The sequence below is a fragment of the Cajanus cajan genome, chromosome 10 (genome assembly GCF_000230855.2).
Source record: "Cajanus cajan strain Asha chromosome 10, NIPB_CcT2T_4, whole genome shotgun sequence".
Lineage (NCBI taxonomy): Eukaryota > Viridiplantae > Streptophyta > Magnoliopsida > Fabales > Fabaceae > Cajanus > Cajanus cajan.
The window spans coordinates 49,145,270-49,166,244 of record NC_138526.1 but is presented as its reverse complement, the minus strand read 5'-3'; the positions used below and the strand labels follow the sequence as shown (position 1 = coordinate 49,166,244).

The following is a 20,975-nucleotide window of genomic DNA, read 5'->3' as shown; positions in this document are numbered from 1 at the left end:
GGATAATTGATGCAACCCAACAAATAATCTCCCCCTCAACAATTGCTCCCACTGGAAATCGAACACCCGACCTTGACTTTGATATCAATCGTTAAATCAAGCATTTATCACTAGGCCAAAAGTTATAACTTAGTTAAGACATAATTTTTTCTACTTAATCGTAGCAACCCAAGCACCATGTGTTTCAATTGTGACTTGACACACTCAGGCCTCTGCCATGGGACAATTGATGCAACCCAGCAAACAACATGTAGTGTTGAGATGCATTTTTAAGTTGAGATACATAAAACTATAGGAGAATAAAGTTATTTTAAAAATTAAAATATCTCATTGTGTGGATATAAGTTGTGGTGCTCTAAGATCCCAAAGTTGAGTTTTTTTAATAAGTAAGTGAGCTATTGAATGGGTAGTTAATAATTTGAAGTTTTCTCCTTTAGGTTTCATGTGAAAACAATATGAGGGTCAGGTTAAGTCATATTAATTATAAAGTGACCAATGTAGAATCGTATGGGATCAGGCCGAGTCATACATATATGAAATGACCAGTTGAGGTTTAGATATGCATGTTAAGGTTGTGGTAAGATCACACCCAAGTTGTTATATCGTGACGGTAGAACTAGACTTTATTCCTAGTTTAGTGACGAAACCTGAGAAATTAATTTAAGTTGTTAAAAGGTGCTTGAGTAGCCTGAAGTTGTATTTACTTGACTTGGTAGCAGTAGGTCAAATTTAGTGATTCAGTAGAATCAAGTCACTTAGACTACTCATCTCAATTGTAGGAGATCTCCATAAGTTGATACGCATAATGACACATTAGTTATTTAAAGTTGTTTATATTGTGATTAAAGTTGATTATGTTGAAAATGTTGTTCATGTTATAAGTTATATTTGATGATTGTAAGTTGTAAATGATGATAATAAGTTGATGTTGTACTATGAACTACTTTGATGTTGTTTAAGTTGTTTGTGTTGTATAAATTGTAAATTCATTATTTATTACTTTGTTGATTTTTTCACAAGCTTACCTTTGTTTTTTCTTATGATAAAACTGTAATGATTATACTTGGTATAAGAGTAAAACATTATTAGTTTGGATGACTTGACTTGTTGGTGGATGGTCATGTTGAAGATGACCATTTTTGTATATACTGCTCTTTTGTAGTATGGTTGTATACAGATGATTGATAGACAATAAGGTTTATGTTTTCATTACTTGTTTATTTTGATGTATATTGCATATATGCAACTTCATAAGGGGTTTTATGGTTTTCAGTCTTATAAGCATGAATTGTTTTAAGTTTTTTTACACCATATACATATATCCATTGCATAAATGTCCAAGTAATTATTGCATGAGAACCATAATGTAGTAAATGACTTCATATTTCTTCGTTATATAGTAATTGTGTTATATTAAATATAGTAATATATCATATCGTTACATAATTACTTTTAAGAGCTTATATTCAAACAAGACTCTAAGTTGTTGCCATTTATTACACAAAATTGTAGCGCCTAGCCACATAACCACCCCCATTAAACACTATCTCAAAGACCATCCTTTGGATACCTTATTAGAACGTCATATCTAATCAACACACATTTTTAAACACGCTAGCGGGTTCAACATCCAAAAGCTTATTGAGTGAGTAAAGTTCCTTATCCTTGTCTTCAACCAACTCCATTATTTCATATTTGTTGATTCTACTATACCACCAAGTCAATTTATTTATCTTGGAACATCATGATATTTTGAGCTTTCAACAATGCCCACACCAAACCAAATCCCCCTCCACCCTTCCTTATCTATATTTTTGTCACTCATCAAGCCTATAAACGGATGAAATTGGACTCAAGTCTTCTTATAAAAAACATATTTATAACTCACTCAATTTAGACTGAATAGACAAACATGTGAGAATTATTAACACTTATATAATAAATGATTAGTTAATTTTACTTTCCTCTTGCATCTCATACCCTACATGTCCTCCTCTATCAAAATATCCCTTAATATAAATTGGCTTTTATAGTTAATATATATTTTATAACAGTTTCCATGCAAACATTGTTACCTTTAAGAACACTACCTTATTTCACTCTTTTCAACCAATTTACTTTTACGTTAAACACCTTTATCTAAGCACAACTTATCATGACCTACCTTATATCCCAATGAATATATAGTATAAATATATACGTCTCATTTGTCCAACACTACCCTTAAAAAGTTTATAAACAAGCTCATGATAACAAATGAAAAAATTAAAATATTTTAAACTAATTTAAATTATTTATATTTATATGAGAAATTTTATATTTGATAATTAATATTTAATATAACATCGTGTATTTAAATATTTTAATGTTGCTTTATGTTATAATTAATATTGTCATTAATATTTTTTTATCAAATCAATCATATTATTGTCACTAATAATTAATTGCATGAAAAATTATTAATAACTAATTTACCCTTTAAAATAAGAAATAATTAATTGAAATATAAAAATAATAATTATAACTTCTTTATTTCTCTTAAAAAAGGTAATTATAACTATTAAAAAATTATCATTAATTATTATTAATTAGTATTTTAGAATGTACAATGTACATATATATATATATATATATATATATATATATATATATATATATATATATATATATATATTTATCATATATAACTAAAATTTATTATAATATATATATGGGGAATGCTAATATACTCCCACCTGTTTTTTAGTGGGAATATGTTAGCAACCTACACCAAAATTTTATGACAAAAAAATTACTCATTTTTTTTTATTTGGTTAATTTGTATAAAGGATATTATAGTAATTTAATTTGATTTTAAATAAAAATAAAATATTTTATCTCTCTTATTAACTTCATTCACTAAGTCATTTCTTTTTTCTATTAATTAATTTTAATTTGTTTAGAGAGAGGGGAGAGACATCATAAGAGATAAGAGAGAAATGGGTTAAAGAAAGAATTTAGTAGGAGAGACATAAATAAGTTAGAGAAAGAATTTAATAGGAAAGAAAAATGAGTTAGAAAAAGAATTTAATAGGAGAGAGGAATGACTTAGAGAATGAAGTTAATAAGAGAGAGAAGATATTTTATTTTCATTTAAAATTAAATTAAATTACTATAATATCTTTTATACAAATTAACCAAATAAAAAGAAATGAGTGGTTTTTTTGTCTTAAAATTTTGTTGTAGGTTGCTAACATACTCCCACTAAAAAATAGGTGGGAGTATATTAGCATTCCCCTATATATATATATATATATATATATATATATATATATATATATATATATAATGTTTTGAATAAATATTGTGTTTGAATATATAAATTATATTTAAAATTGATATACATAAATATTTTTAAATATATAAATTATATCTTTTATTTATGATGTATTGTAATAATATTTTATTTATTTAATAAATTATTTTAAAATATTAATATTTAATTCATAAATAATTATAATAAATAAATAAAAATCCAATTACATAAGTTAAAAAAAATTTTACAAACTATTTTATTGAAAAAAAAAATCCTAAAATACTCTCACACAAGATAGAGATTATTGTTTGTCGATTATTTTTTTTATAAAATGAAAATTTTTAAAAATATTTTTAACATCTTAACCAATTAAATTTTTATATTTATCACATTTATGTATGAGTTAAATTTTTAAAATAAATTATCAATAATTAAAAATATTCTTTTGATATGATATAAATTATTTATCATAAATATAAAATATATTTTATATATTTAAAAATATTTATCAATATAATTTTAATATGTTCAAATATAATATTTATATATATATATATATATATATATATATAATATTTTATAAATTTTGATTATATAATAAATATTTTACATGTGTATTACATGGATTAAAATATTAGTATTTTTATTAAAAAAAAAACAGATTATAATAAAGTTTCCTAAAAAAAACTTATTATAAATATTTTTCAACTTAAATAAAACTATCAATTCATATTATTTAAGAAAAATACGGAAAAATGAGAGAAAGAAAATGAAAAAGACAGAAAAGGAATATGAGTTTGACTGATGTAGGGATGAGGTGCATAGTACATAAAATAGGCGTAACGCAGAGAATCTTTCCATTGAATGGCACTCTTTCAATTAAAATTGTCTTTCTCTCTCTCTCTCTCTTTCTGTGACTTTCTCTCTCCTTTCCTCTCTCTAATCCCAAAATCATAGGCTCATCGCACCATTGAAATTCTGGCCATTATTGGGTCGCAAAAGCTAAAACCTTTTTGAGTTCTTATCATCTTCGCTGAATTCGCCAATCACAAAATAAAAGGAGGGTATCCAGGACGAATCTATTCGGAAAGTTCAAATCTTTGTGAAAAAGATGGGGGAAATCGAAGAAATTGGAGCTGATGTCTGGTATATCACAAGTTTTTGTTGTTTCCGGAACTTCAATTTAGCTGCATGTTTTTCTGTAATATGTTTTGTGATTTTCTCTTGTTAGTGTTCTAAGTTTTTTTTGTTGGTGGGTTTGTAATTTATGAATGTTATAGTTTTCTACGATACTCTTCTCCTTCTCCGTGAATTTCTATTGGCTTTTGTCAACCTTGGGTTGCGTTTATTTCGATTCATCCTATAGAAATTTCCAACTGATTGTATGTTTTCAATCTGCTATTGGGTGTAAGTTGTTAGCAACTGTACGATAATTCTACTAAGGAATCTGTCTTTTGGAAAGTGTATGCGAAGTCGTTGAGCACTTTATTGTTTCGTTATAATGGAAATAGTGTTTGTTTCCATGTCTTGTTTAGGGAGGGGAAAGAAATGAGATGAAATTTTGATTACAATTAATTAGTTAATCCTTGTACAAACAATAGAAAATGTTGTATTTTATTATGCTTTCTATGCTACAATGTATTTATTATACTCAAGTTCAGTTTTATGTGTCTGGAGACCAAGTTAGCCTAGTCTTTTCAAGATCAGAATTTGTACCCTTATAAGAGATTTTTGTTTAATTGAATGGAGAGTGTTCTGATTAATGGTGACACGTTGAACTGCAGTTCGGATATAGAAGTTGATGATATTAGATGCCCCAATATAGCAGAGAAAGATGTCAGTGATGAAGAGATTGAAGCAGAAGAATTGGAGCGGCGGATGTGGAAGGATCGAATTAAACTCAAAAGGCTGAAGGAAAAACAGAAGCTTGCAGCGCAGCAAGCTGCAGAAAAGCAAAAGCCAAGGCAGTCCAGCGATCAAGCTCGTAGGAAGAAAATGTCCAGAGCACAAGATGGGATTCTTAAGTATATGCTGAAGCTTATGGAAGTCTGCAAAGCTCGTGGGTTTGTGTATGGTATCATTCCTGAGAAGGGAAAGCCAGTCAGTGGTTCCTCTGATAACATTAGAGCTTGGTGGAAGGAGAAGGTAAAGTTTGATAAGAATGGCCCTGCAGCCATAACCAAGTATGAAGCAGAGTGTCTTGCTATGAGTGAGGCTGACAATAGTCGGAATGGTCATTCTCAGAGTATTCTCCAAGACTTGCAAGACGCAACGCTTGGATCACTCTTATCATCTTTGATGCAGCATTGTGATCCTCCTCAGAGGAAGTATCCATTGGAAAAGGGTATACCCCCACCTTGGTGGCCAACTGGGAATGAAGATTGGTGGACACAGTTGAATTTACCTCCTGGTCAGAGTCCTCCTTATAAGAAGCCTCATGATTTGAAGAAGATGTGGAAAGTGGGAGTCCTTACTGCTGTTATAAAGCACATGTCACCAAATATTGCAAAGATTAGGAGGCATGTTCGCCAGTCAAAATGCTTGCAGGACAAGATGACAGCAAAGGAAAGTGCAATTTGGTTGGGGGTATTGAGTCGAGAAGAGGCTCTCATTAGGCAGCCTAGTAGTGATAATGGTACATCTGGAATAACTGGAATGCCACCTGGCGTTCCTGCTGAGAATAAGCAAGGTGCTACTAGTAGTGATAGCAACTATGATGTGGATGGTACTGACGATGGCATTGGTTCTGTTTCTTCTAAAGAAGATAGGAGAAGTCAGTTTATGGATACCGAGCCATCAGATAACTCGCGTAGGGGTAGGAATTCTGTCCAAGATAAGAGGAAACCTACTCCAAAAAAACCCCGTTTGGAGTCGCAGGATGTTGACAAACCACCAGCACAATCTGACAATGAAATTTTACAAGTTGAGCCAAGAAGCAACAAGTTCAATATGAACCAGACGGAAGCACAGGTTGTTGGTGTTCAGATTCATGGAAATGAACAGTCCAATGAGACAAATTCTGCTGCAAGACCACTGGAAAAGGAACTTGAGGTGACCACTGCAAGACCACTGCACCTACTGGCACCTGACTTTGATGACTACTCTTATTTACATACAAACAACTTAATTCCCTCAGAAAGTGTGTATATGAGTGGAAGGTCAATGCACTATCCGGAGTTGCAAAACTCTGACATGCATCATGAAACCACTTATCTTTATAATCCCGCAGCAGGATATCAACCTGGTCAGGATGGGCAGCAGCTACAGTCCGGGAACAATGAACAAGTTAGGCCAGAGAATGATGCAGTTTCTATGCAGGCAGTGCATATGAAAGGGGATGAAATTAATGGAGGAGACTTGCCATTTTTTGGTAAAGATGCATTTCAAAATGATCTTGATAGACCTACTATGGATCACTCTTTCTTTGGATCACCACTTAGTGGCATGTCATTAGATTTTGGAGGACTTAGCAGTCCATTCCATTTAGATGATTTCTTGGGTGATGATGAAATGATACAGTACTTTGGGGCATAAATTATTGAAACTGCTAGCTCAGCAGAGATTGTAAGTGTTATTCTTCTTCTCTTGTATAATTCTGAGTCATTGTATGTTTCATGATCCATGACTTCTGTATTGTGTTTTGGTTCACCCTTTTACAGGAACTACAAAAATTCCAGCACCTGTTGCTTATCTGGGTTATGGTTCCCAGATTGGCACTAGAATTTGTGGCGTTTGGGGTTGAAAGATATAAATTAACATCGTTAACAAGTCCTAAGTACAGAACTACAAGAACTGAAGCATGAATTCCGTTATATTGATTACCCATTTTCATATGTTTAGGGGTTGCATGTGAACTTTTAAATTGTTGGAATCACTGAACTGCACATACTAATGTTTAGCCAAATACATGGAATAGGGTTGCCTCCAAATTTAATAAATTATCATTGTTTCCATGCTCTCTTCTTTGCTGTGTGTAGGTCAATGTTATATACAAATTGCAACAGTATGTAATTGTTTCCGAGACTGTTTGATGCATCCCCTTTGCATTACATTTACATGTTGGCCTAATAATGTAGTACTGTACTATGTAACAATTGTGTTCTTGTCCGTATTAGGAATTTAAAATATGATACGTAAGTCACTATATTATTAAATGAAGAGGTCATCATAGTGATGAGTGTCATTGGAGCGTAGTGCTCAACTACGAACTATAGAATCAATGAATGCGCTCAACGCTCGGACAACTTAAGCGGTCATTATCATGTTGTATTATTTTCATTTATTCATTGTCATTTTTCACACGACGATGATGAATTAGGATTCTTCGTTTATTTTAAAAAAAAAATTATAGATTCTTTCCTTCCCCTATCCTTAACCCCACTAAAGAATATTATTATTGAGTGTTGTTAAGACCTTGTTTGAACATAATATCTTTGGAATCTCCCTCATACCCTCGGACACTTAACACAAGATTTTGGTTTTATTCTCTACCATTTAAATTCTAAATAAATTAAGGTTAACCTCTTTTCGTGATTGTGGAAAACGGGAGCAGACGAAAGGATAAGATTTGAAGACTGTAGCCTCTTATCTCATAGCCCAAGTAAAATAAAAAATGCCTTTTCGTCTCTTTATGCCTTCAGAATGAAGAGCTTAGATTTACCCAAGCTATTTGTTATTTAAATATCGGTACTGACGGTACATCATAATACAAATTATATATCCGTAGCATGTCCGATTTTAATTTTTTAATGAAACAAACCTATCACATTAGTGTGCTAAGTTTTTATTTATAGATGACTGAATTCTACTTTTGGTTTTTCTAATTTTATTACTATTTATTTTTATAACTATTAACTATTTTCAGAAAAAGTTTGTTTACACCAATATTTTTATACTAAAATTTTCTTCTACGTCAACATTTCAAAATTTTTAATCCAACTTTTGAGTACTTTCAAATTTTTATTTTTATATTGAAACATCTATCATCTCATATTAACTATCTATACTTAAAAAAGGTTTTTAAATTTGCTCATATCTCCTTAATTCTAAGCTATTTATTTTTTTCTACTCAACAAAAATATATCCATAAGATATTGTGAATAAAAGAAAACTCTGAATTTATTTTTTTGATCAGTTAACAGAAAATTCTTAAAATTGATTGCACGTCATGCTATTCATCAACATCCTTTGATCCCAAATTCTAGCTAAATATTATCAACTCAATTTTTATTTAGAACATTTTAATTTATTTGATGGTGTTATCACTACTTTTTCGACGTAATTACTTTTTTAGTTTTATTCCAATTTATTTCCAACGTTATCACTTATTTATGTCATCCTTCAGTGAGAAAATATTAGTAATTCGTATTATATAATTAAGGGGGATAATTTTTTATATTTCAATTCAAAAGTGATTTAATAAAATTCAGAGATAAGTCAAAATGCTTTCTTTAAAGCTCTTCTAATTATTTGTGTACAACTAAAAAAATCATTCAAGTTATCCGAACAAAATTATTTTATGGATGGTGAATTGAATCTAGACCTACGCTTAAACTCCAAGTCACCTTTCTACATATTATCTACACTGTTGCGTGATTAATTTATTTTCTTTTCGAAATACATCGTCGTACATAAGGTGAGTCAGGTGAAATTTTTAGTTATGCTTCAACCCTATTTACTAAAACAAAAAACTAATTAGATAACAAACAGGGAAAATTACCACTAATTCGATACGGTTTGATCTCAATACAGTTTGTGCTTCTTAGTTCACAAAAGAAAGAAAATTGCTCGTTTGTACGAAAACATGACAAAAATGTTCTATATGCAAACCTGCCAGATTCATGATACGATGAGACATTTCTTCGTACTATTTAACACTGATGTCAAAAAAAGAACATGAAAATTATTCTTTTCTTCGTGCAGAAAGTTAAAAATAAAATAAAATAAAGATTTAATACCTCCAAAGTCCTAACAAAATTGAGACTACCATAAAAATAAAAATAAAAATAAAAATAAAAAACTGTTAAAAGAAAACAAAATAAAATGTCCACCCAGCCAAACACATCATTATCACCTCTCTTTCCTAATATCGAGAAACATGAACAAAGGGAAGGCCAAAATATTATTATTTAATAAAAATTCTGCCTTGAAAATCGGGGAAACAGAGTCACTGTAATTTCCAATCCCCCGCGCCCTAAATAACGTGAACAAGTTAAAACGCAATTCTCATTGTTGTACGGAAAACATGATGCTTTGGAGTTGAACATAATGAATAAAATACAATGACGCGGTGAAGACGAGGTTGTAAAAACTAGACAAGGTCACACTCCTTGGGAATACATAACAAGTTTCCTGTGGACAGTTTCTGCTTTGTGCATTACGAACCCAACAAACTTGCCGTGGATGTGACAATGGTTAAGAGCGCAGTGCTAATACCAAAAATATATTGTCTTCGAATATTGTTTTTCCATAAGGTAAACACAGTGTGTACTGGCAGTCCTGCATCATAAATACGAAATAAGAAATTATTTAATGTATTTTAAAAGAATTTCGTAAGCAAGGATGAATTATTTGACAGTCATCAAATTCTTTTCTGCATTCGACCTGCCTAAATCAGCATCTTAAATTTTTGAAGTCTTTAACCAACTAATTAAAACATCAAGATTACCTGCAATCCAAGGAATCTGCAGCCGTCTCTTTCTCAGTCTTCTCATTACAATTAGAATGCAGCCTTCTTTTTCTCAGTCTGCCTATATTTCACAGTATTATACAACACAATTTACAGACCAAACTTCTTTGGTCTCAAGAATGTGGAAGAACCCTTTCGTAAACCTGGCATAGAGATTTGCTGCTGATGCTTAGCCCTCTTTTCCTTCTCCTTTTGTTTCCTTTCTCTCTCAACCTCTGCTTGCACCTTCTTCAAGTTCTCCATCTCTTCCTCCATGGCTGTTTTCTCTTGTTTTTGTCTCTTCTTATGCTCCAGTAATGATGTATCAGACTCCTTAACAGAGAAAAACATGGGTCCCAGTTCGGCCAGCCACTGAGGCTCCACTGCTGTGGCACACTGCATGTACTCCTTTGTGGTCAGGATTAACTCGTGATAAACCACATATTCAGGAGTACAGCCCATACCATAGAGAGCACTACTGGGATGAAGATGGCATGGCATCCCATTCCGGCAGTTAACATACTCCCCCACACCCTTTAATCTTGCTGCATTGTGGAAGTATGCAGAACAAATTGCTTTTCTCACAATGTCAGTATCAGGCCAACATGACGTTAAGGGAATCTTTAAAGTCTTCAGAATATCAAGCAGCTGGGATCTCACCTCTCTAGCCTTTCTTAGACCTTTCACATGCAAAAAATGATCATTGCACCAATCACCTCTGTAATCGTGCTGTTTCCATTGCTGATAAACATTGTACAAGGTCAAATGATCAGACTCTGGCACAAAAAATCTTTCCCGTGCAGCATCACTCTCCTCCGCCCGATCCTTGGGTCTAAAGAAAACAGATGGCACTGACAGCATGGAAACAATTGTCAAAACCTCCTCAAGACACCCTAACTGTTCACCCGTCAAAAGCATCTTGGCAAGTGGAGGGTCCAGCGGAAATTCAACCATTTTCCACCCAAGTTCAGTTAATCCCCCCACATTGTTAAGGGCACCCAACACCCATAACTGATACATTGAATTGAGAATATTATCTTGAGGAGGTGGATCCATGAAATCAAAATCAAGTAAATTTTCAACTTTAAGAGATTTCAGCAACAAGACCACATTGCCAAGGTTAGTCCTCTGAATCTCTGGAACAGGACTGGGCAACATTTCATTTAGGTAAGCGCTCTCAGTATACAACCGATAGCAGGTACCAGGGCCAGTTCTACCAGCTCGACCAGCGCGCTGGTCAGCAGCAGCACGACTAACAGGGAAGACTTGGAGAGCATCCATGCCCATCCTAGGGTTATAAACCTTCATTTTACCATACCCTGTGTCTATGACATAGTAGATACCATCAACAGTTAACGATGTCTCAGCAATGTTAGTGGCCACAATGCATTTACGGGCTCCATCTTCAGCTTTCTGAAATATCTTAGCTTGCAAGTCAGCAGGAAGCTGAGAGTATATGGGAAGAATCAAAAGTTTAGGGACAGCTTTCTTTGAAGATGACACCATCTGCTCCATTCTTTCAGCAAGGGCATAGCAAGCTGCCTCGATCTCATCTTGGCCAGTCATGAAGATAAGGATGTCACCAGGAGGACTGGTTATGTGAATAGTCATAGCCTGCTTCACTGCACCTTCGACATAATCTTCAACTGGAGTTTTACTCCATAATATATTCACAGGAAATGTTCGCCCAGGAATATGAAAAATTGGTACACTGTAAGGAAGCCCAAATCAGGTTGAATCAAACAAAAGTTAATAACATGAAACAATGCTAGATGATGAACTGAATTTACCTTCCAAAGAAATTTGAAAATTTCTGTGCATTCAGAGTTGCTGATGTGACGATCAGCTTGAAATCACGACGTTGGGCTACAACTTTCTTTAAAATTCCAAAAAGAACATCTGTGTTCAATGATCTTTCATGGGCTTCATCCATGACAATAATCCTGAAACAGTTTCAAACCAGATGATTGGTAACATTGTTTTTTGCAAAAAAAAAAAAAAAAAAACAGTGAAAATGTGGAGGGCAAAAGTTGCTAATACATCCATACCGATACTTGTCAAGATCAGAGTCTTTGAGTGTTTCACGTAGAAGTACACCATCAGTCATGTACTGTAAAATTTAACCACTAAAGTTTATGATTAACGTGTCCATAATCCACATAATTATAGTATATCTCACATCATGTATGCACTTAATATAAATATATACAATGAAAATAAATCACAATTAATAGCAGACTATGCAAGTAACATGAAGCAGAATAACTGATTCTAATGCTATAAACACAAGTTAGGATCACCTTTATAATGGTATTTGGCCCAGTCACATCCTCAAAACGTATAGCATAGCCAACTTTATCACCCAACTCTGTATCCATCTCCTCGCTGACTCTCTTGGCAACACTCATAGCTGCCACACGCCTTGGTTGGGTGCAGCCTACTATACCACCTATAGTATAGCCATCCTCATGCAGATACTGTTCAGAAATGAGAAACCCAAATGTCAAATTACATTTTAATGAATATAGATATCTATATCAGATTCTTTTGCTTCATTGGATAAACATCAACTAACAACACAAGACACAGGCATGGAAAAGGATAATAAAACCTGTGTCAACTGTGTTGTCTTTCCTGAACCAGTTTCTCCAACCACCACCACCACCTGATTTTCACGAACCACCTACACATCATATATCAAGAAAATTATTATAATAACATCCATGTGTCAACCGCCAAGACTGACAATTTGAAACAGAAAATCAGAGTGAAACGATATAACTGAGAGTACGACAAAGTCAAATCAAAATATTGATAAAATGAGAGAAATTCAAACAAATAGATAAAAATGTGAAATTACAAGATGCAAACATGGTTGTCAAAATCGAGTATTAACTCCTAAAAACTATCAAGTTTACGAGTTCAGGGACCCGACCTGTTTATCTTGGTTACAAACTTGTTTTGGAGTGAAATCATGCAAACTCAACCAAGCTCGAGTGGAATCGGACATAATTGTAAGTTTAGACGTAATCCAACCGGTCAATGTTGGTAGCTAAAAAGCCCCCAAAACAACCAAAAATAATGGGCATTAACAAGTGCAATCTGCAGATTTCTCTCACGATCTTCAGTTCTAAACCCAAAACACGGAGGCTCTCGTCGAGTGTAGTCTTTGTTGTGGTTCCAGGGTCGTTCAATTCCAAGGTTTCTCGTCATGTTGTCTGTCGTGGTTCCAGGGTTCTTGTGGTTACAGTTTGTTGAAATTTCCCTACTCTGTATTTCTTTTTCTTTTTCTCTTTACTGAAGCCTGATGGTGCATATTTGTTAGATATTTGAAGGTTCTCTTCTTCACGTCCCATGTTTTTTATTCAATTTCAAAATACACTTACACAGTAGTTCATATTATTAGATGGTGACCTTGAACTTGGAGATAATATTATTAGAGGATTAGACATGCAGATTGGAAGACATTACTCTTTTTTAAGTTTTTTAAATGCTGTCATTTTAAGAATTTGAGTTATGTATAAATTTTTAATGCACTACTAAACTTTCCTACCTTATTATTTTAATTTGCTAATTTACTTTAATATGGAGTTGAACTATCGAGTTATTATGTTATTTATAGGTATTTTAATATAATTTTTTATATTAAGTAAACTCTTACAAATATATGAATTGAGTTTATGAAGTCTCCACGAGTTTACATAAACTCTCCAATTTGACAACCTTGTATGCAAATGTGTAACTAATAGGAGAAAAGAAGGAAAAGGAACTCGGTTATGTGGCATATCAAAATCATATAATGAAAAATATAGTTTTATATCCAACTCCATAACCAACAATCAAGAAAATAAAAGGAAAAATATTAATTTGACATGCTCAATCCTAGCCCACCTCCACATGATAAACAGATGGATTAGATTAAAACTATAGGTCTTAATACAAAGATAATCATTGCCCTAATTTTGAACATTTAGATCGATTGATTGATCATTAATTACTTCAACCTGTGAGGTTGACTTCCCACAGATTCTTTACATTTTAACCAAAAATAGCCCTATCAACAATTGCTGCATATATAGCCAAAGGAAAAAAAAATATATGTATATACCTGTAATAACTCTTCTCTCACTGAAAAGATGGGCAGATATTGCCTTTGCTCTGCAATGCTTTTTGACTTAGCAAAGTCACTTACGGCTTCTCCCTTCTTCAAATGCTGCGAAAACTTGGCTTCCTCCTTAAAATCAATTTCACCATCTTCACCCACTACAGCGGTGTCTGCATCAATCTAGCATTTGCAAAAATTTTAAATATGAAGAAGTCTTCAAATTTCAAACCATGAAAAGAGAAAGCAAAGGACACAATTACTCCAGATTCTTCAAAGAATACCTGCTCTGCTGATTTTTCAACACCTAAGATATCACCAAGTTTTGAGCCTGCAAGTTCCCAAAAGCGTTGACGAGACTTGTTCGAACTCTGCTTCTCATGGATTTCTCTGACAAGAGTAGATCCTTTACGAGATATTATAGCCATGTCAGATGTTGGATCTTTTAATGGCATAATTGGCTCTGCCTGCTTAGTAAAAACAACTCTGCCATCAAGGAAAGGAGGCTTTGTATCTGTGGCCAACAAGGAAAAACTAATTAGTCAAAAATGAAAAGTGATACAATGCAAAGGAGGCTTTGTATCTGCCAGATGAATATTTACCATGAACAAGAAGAATAACTCTCTGTTCTTCCTCATCATCAAATTCAGTCTGAACCTCTGTACCTCTAACAGCTCCAGATCTCAACAGTTGCCGATCCTCCCATTGAGCATTATCAGCTGTGAGCTGAGACAACTTTTTGCTCTGAGCAAGGGACATCTTGGTCCCATCTCTTCGGACCTGAATTATTGATAAAAACACTTGTAAGATAATAAGCTCATATCAACTTGCCGTAAACAGCATGAACCAATAAATTAAACACTTCATAAATAAGCAAAATTAAGGATATTGCACCATATGCAACAATTACAGCATGTTGCAAATACTGCCCCTAAAACACAGTCCAGTGATATTGTATGAATAGCTGATTTTTGTCGGCCAATCTCAAAACTTAGCCCTTTCAAAGTTCCCAAAAATACAAGTTATTATTAACCAGGAAGGTATCATAATCCTTTAAGACACATGTCATCACATGATCAAGATAATTAACAACCTGAACATATGAGAACAAATAAACATGTAAATGGTAAATCGCAGACTACCTTCATGAAACATCATTGGACATTGGGATAAAAAACTGTCCCATTACCCTGTCCCCTCAATTAGAAATTGCTATATCAATTAAAGAGTCCTCTAACAAAGGATTAACAGAATTAATGGGCCATTCTCCATTCCACGTTCCTTAAACATGCATTCTTTTTGAGCATTCTTCACCGAAACAAGTTCTCCCTGGTGTAGAGGATAGTTGGCAAGTACGGTTGCCCAACTGAAATCTTAATTTTGAAATTTGTGAGCCTGAGGCTGGCAATCTCTAAGCTACCACAATGCTTCAGAATTGAAGCCCTTCCTTTTATCTGCCCCTCAAATCTAAGCTCCTCTTACCTTAAAGTCGATGATCACGAATTTGATGTTTCAAGTAATGCTACTCTATCTGAATTTGATTATACCTCACAAGAAGGGTGTTTTGAATTTATTAGAGTGTAAAATGAAAAATATTACCTTTTCATTATGTTATTTTTCTCTGTTATAACAGAATATTCTAGGTTTGTTGTGCCAGCTGTCACAGTTTGTTATTTTTGTAATCAGCTTTTTACAGCTGTACTAATAAGGGTAGCTACTAGCTACTATAAATGCTCCCTCTGTATTCTGTTTTCAGTGGGTTGAATGAAATGAAAAACTCCATTTACAGTTTAACATTTTCTCTCTGAAATTATCTAAGAGAAGTTGATGAGTGTGTGCAACTACCACCCAGGCATGATACACCTTTGCAGGTTATTCCATTTGCCCATTTGTCCAACCTTTGTGTTGAGTGTTGCGAAGTGCAAGGGAAACTTTGTCGGTGCAACCAGAATTAAGATGATGTTCATGAACTCGTTACATCTTAGCCAATCATTGGTTGCAAACAGTTGTCACATTTTCAGTGATAATGTCAAGGAATTGATTGTTAATGATCATGGTCTGGACCAAGTTCTTGAAATCAGGGTACTGGTACAGATGTTCTGATACCATATTAACAATAGAATTTACAAAATGAGTAATTTGGCTTGGCAAGAGTGGTATTGAATGAATTGGAGAAGGAACCATGTGTAGATGCCAAGGATGGGATCGCTGTCAAGTTGGTTGAGACTGATACCATAATGCAAAGAAAGTTGGCAGAAGGAACTTCAGTTGTGGTTGGTGACACCAGCTTATGGAAGTCTAGTGAGGAGGTTTATAACAAAAGCATAATGCAGGAGCAGAATGAGTATTAATGATCTACAAGAACACAACTCCCAAGTACACTGCATGACAGGTGACATACATTAACTCTTAATCTTCCATTAAACCTAATGAAAAAGTGACATGGACTCTTTAAGTGATGTGGCAATTTCTAAGGGGCAAGGAAATGGGGCAGAAAACTTTTGTCCCAGGATTGGATACAATTATAACAAATTTCCATTTGCTTAGTGTATACCATAGTTCAAATACCATTCATCTAAAATCCACCCAAGATAGTAGATTAAAACATAAAATATATCTATCTAGCTCACCACACCACAACAAACATAATAATAACTTTTATAAACATCAATCTTCAGCTAGATGAGATCTAAGTAAACATAACTAAATTAAATAATTACAATAAAGAAATTTTCCATGCTACCATCTACAAAATACAAAACATAAGGTGCAGAACTTTTTCTCATGCAAGCTTTTCAATTTTATCAGATCTCCTTATGGCCAGTACAGGAAAAGATAATTTAAAGGTTTACAAATTCTAAAAGTTACCAGTCTTTTGGCCAACTCAGCCTCTTTTTTCTGAAAGGAAGCTTCATCTCCAAGAAAGAGTGACGAGTTATCACCATCAAACATTGTGCTACCTTCCTCTCTATCATACCTTCATGATAATAATTGTAATTACATTAACTACAATAAATGTAAAAACCAAATTTGTAAATCAAACAATATAATGTGAAGTCTAAAAGAATCATCTACAACTTTAGCTCTATCACCACTAAGATAAGGTAAAACTTGCATTATGAGTCAAAATTCGGATCTATATATCAAAGAAGAAACACTTCAGACAATTTAAGCCTATAAACACTTACCATAAAAGACAAGCCCAACACAGGAAACAGTGTATTGTACCAATATATCATTATTAATTAAGCACTATGATCTCTCTTTCCCAAAAGATTCATCTATGATAACACTACATATTTCAAATTCAGTAATTTAAAACAATATCAGCAAAAAATATTTTCCAAACTAGATTTAGATACCATGCTCGATCAGCATCATATTCCATCTCCAAACGCATGCTTTCAGTAATTTCATACTGGTGTTCTTCACCCAAGTCAGACTTATCTGCCACTTCATCCTGGACACATGAAATTAATAATTATATAAGTTGATGATATAGCATTATAGCATGCATATTGAAACTCGAAAGTAGTCATAATAATTGTAGTGTGAAAGAAGAAAACCACACATGTTCAGAACTTTGATTAAAAATTATTCATTTTCATTTTTCAGCATTTATAATGAATTATCAAATACACAAGGGAACTATCAGACATTAGATGCAAAATATATACCTCATACGTATTTGAAGTTTGGGAAGAAAAAGTAAGTTGATGAGACCTTCCACTATGTCTGGCAACAGAAGATCTGGTTGAAGATCCAGAAGCACGTATTGGGATAGGAGATGGGGATACATGGTCCCATGGAGAAGGTGAAGTAACTACATTCAATTCAACAATATAACATAATTATTTCTCAAAGACTTCCATCATCAAATTCAATTATAGGAATTAAAAAAATCAAAATGTTGGCAATAACAAAAACAATAACATATTTGGAATAACATACAAGATGAATTAGGTGTGTTGCCCCCCAACCATGGCGAAACTAATCGTGCATCAGGTGAGGCACCTAAAAACATTGGGGATGGTGAAGGTTGATGACGTCTAGAACTAGAAACACTTTCTCTTCGTGGAGTATCTCCCCATTCCCATCGTCCATCGTCCCAATCAGACCTGCCTGCATATACAAAAATTGGTAATTCCTGGATCATAAGAATAGCTGGTTTTCCCAATGCAGAGGTTAATTGCAAAATTATATTTTTAATATAATAATATATTAAATGTCAATTCTATATAATTGGAAAAACACAGCAAAAGGTTTATAGTATTTCAAGTATAGATAAATCCATGACATTCCCTAGCATCTATACTTGGATTAATTCCATAAAAATTACAAGAAACAGAAAATTAACAATTACATACCAGGTGTTCTCCTGGAACCTTCATATCTGTCCCGCTTTCTACCATATTCACTTCTACTATGTTCACGGTCATACCTACTACGTGAATCCCTTTCTGAATAAGATTCTTTACTCTCATAGTAGCTCCGTTGACGCACTCTTCCACTATCACTTCTTGAATCATCCCTGCGATGCCTCCTCTCACTCCTATGATCTTCCCTGTCATATCCAGATGGAGAAGCAGGAACCTTCAAAATTGATATATCAAAATTAGATATATGCAGCAAACTTTAAAATTAATGACAATTTTATTAATGAAAATTCCTAAATGTAAAAGGGAAATGTCAGCAATGAAAATATTGAACATTTATTAATAGCACAGATTGATAAAAGCAAATTTTGACAATTTCTATAAAAACATGTTCTTCATATCATTTCAGGAAAAACAAAAGGCAACAGACACTTAAAATTAACACAATAATCTAAAGAAAAAGTTCTTTAGATTCTTCCTTTCCCTCATCTTACCAATCCTTTTGGCAGGTAAACAAGTTTGGATGTTGTTTCACGAATAAATTATTTCCCTAGGATAGCATCATGACACTTTAAATGTTGTTTCTAATGCAATTAATGAAACCATTAAAAATGAAAGGAAATAAAAAGTAAAGAGAAATAATCTTACATCTGAACCCATATGTTGTTCAGTTGAACGAGTCCTGTTGGTTTCTCTTTCTCCATAGTGATCTTCACTTAAAGAACTTTCTGTGCAAACAAAGTCACAACACCTTCAGATGCTATTATTTACTTTTTCTTGGGGAAAAAAAATAATACCAAATTCCATCATACAACAAAAAAGCAATACACGTACTTCTAAAACAACTTTAAATTGTCATTTTAGACTGATTAGGCATGTTGAGCTGGAGAAAGTTCCTTTATATTACCCCCAATATCACATTGCTCTCTCATTTTACAGATCCAAAAAGCTTGATATCTACCATTTTATTTAAGTTTTGCAACATGTGCTTCTCATAACAAGTTTTATTACATACATATTGATATTTGATTAACATAAAATAAATATACATGAACCCAATTGGCAGCAACATCTATACAAGAGGAAATAAATACCTGCATGTGATGTTTCACTGGTCGCTTCACGGTATCTCCGATTAGTGTGCCTGCGTGCAGTGACAGTCCTATCATGCCCACTTTCTTCAACAACTGATGACTCGGACCTATCTTCATCTTCTGCAGATGCTGCAATGGAAGTGGTTCTCTCTTTTGGCACCTTGAATCCCCCATCATTTTGAGACTCTGCTCGTTTTGCGATGGCAAGGGTATCAAGTCCTATTAAATCATTTGTCAAAATAAACAACGAACAGCATCAGCATTCAGCACCTAAGAATGTAAAACACAAGACCTAAGATACTGATAATCAATAGAATTAAAACAAAACAAAAATACCTAAACGAGATTTTCTCTCTGGAGGGACGTAAACCACCCTATCCTTGCCAGGAACATAGAGTCCACCACCAGTAGGCTTTTCCGGTTCCAACGTCATCGTGGTCTTGTCTATGTCAATCGCTCCCGCACCAGCTCTATCTTTCTACTCACAAACAACAACAACAACAACAAGGAGAACCAATTAAACCGAAATTCGAAACCGTTTAGCGTGTTGAGCAAGAGAACATATACGATACTGACCTCCATGATGTGATGCAACTGCAAATTTTGTCACGAATTAACAGAGCAAAATCTTTGAAGATTGAGTACGAAAATTGGAGCGAAACTAAGCGACGTCCAAAAACCCTAATCCAAACACGCAGGCTAGAAATCCCAGATTGAAGTACTAGCAAGTATAATTTCTAATTAGGTATCCCGTTCCTATATCCTGGATGGAATTCATACCTAAGTTAAACACTCGATCGCCGTCGCATAGATAGCTGAACGTCGTCGTTTCGGAGCAAGCGGAGAATAGAAGTGTATTAGTGGGATTTGAATCGGACTAGGACGCACCGCAGAGCTTCGTTGGAGTTGACACTGCAATCCGGTTCGCAGCGAGTGCCCTCTGCGGTTCTGAGCGAAGGTTTGGGAGTTATGCAGAGAGAAAGAAGAGAGGGGTGAAAGGTGTGACGGTGTAACGAAACGAAATGCGATTTGCTAGGTACAATGGGTCGGAACGCGCCGCCGCGGCTAATTTTCGTTTTTCGTTTAAATAATTAAATATATTTTTAAAATTGAGAGAAGAAAAATATAAATATAAATGATGATAATTAAGAGACATAATATATAATTTATTTATAATCTATAACATAACAGCACATAATGAAAATAAACTCTTGTGATCTTCATTTTCTTGAACATTTTTATTTATCAACTACACGAGATTACTTATTCCCTTTCTTCGTAATTTCGTATATCACTTTTATTTTGTTTTGTTTTATTTTATTTTAAATATATATTCCATTATGTCATCCTACCATATTAGTTCATTAAATTAATAGAAATGTAAAATAATTTTTTTAAAATGACATTATTTAAAAAATTAAATAATAATATTAACATGTTT

General features: G+C 33.5%; 2 protein-coding genes across 2 annotated transcripts; one reads left to right on the top strand and one right to left on the bottom strand.

The window, feature by feature from the left end:
• The first annotated feature begins 4,154 nt into the window (after positions 1–4,154).
• EIL3 (ETHYLENE-INSENSITIVE3-like 3) lies at positions 4,155–7,330 on the top strand. Its single transcript, XM_020368211.3, has 3 exons — positions 4,155–4,441; positions 5,080–6,859; positions 6,955–7,330. The coding sequence occupies exons 1-2, from the start codon at positions 4,407–4,409 to the stop codon at positions 6,827–6,829; spliced, it is 1,785 nt and encodes a 594-aa protein (XP_020223800.2). The 5' UTR covers positions 4,155–4,406; the 3' UTR covers positions 6,830–6,859; positions 6,955–7,330.
• Positions 7,331–9,393: 2,063 nt separating this feature from the next.
• EMB3011 (RNA helicase family protein) lies at positions 9,394–20,601 on the bottom strand. Its single transcript, XM_020367730.3, has 19 exons — positions 20,315–20,601; positions 20,111–20,215; positions 19,871–20,012; positions 19,535–19,753; positions 19,089–19,168; positions 18,432–18,657; positions 18,016–18,186; positions 17,742–17,887; positions 17,427–17,524; positions 16,933–17,041; positions 14,667–14,844; positions 14,349–14,578; positions 14,071–14,247; positions 12,574–12,645; positions 12,263–12,439; positions 12,011–12,072; positions 11,753–11,905; positions 9,963–11,673; positions 9,394–9,793 (listed from the first exon to the last, which is right to left on the bottom strand). The coding sequence occupies exons 2-18, from the start codon at positions 20,114–20,116 to the stop codon at positions 10,074–10,076; spliced, it is 3,846 nt and encodes a 1,281-aa protein (XP_020223319.2). The 5' UTR covers positions 20,117–20,215; positions 20,315–20,601; the 3' UTR covers positions 9,394–9,793; positions 9,963–10,073.
• Between the last annotated feature and the right edge of the window lie 374 nt (positions 20,602–20,975).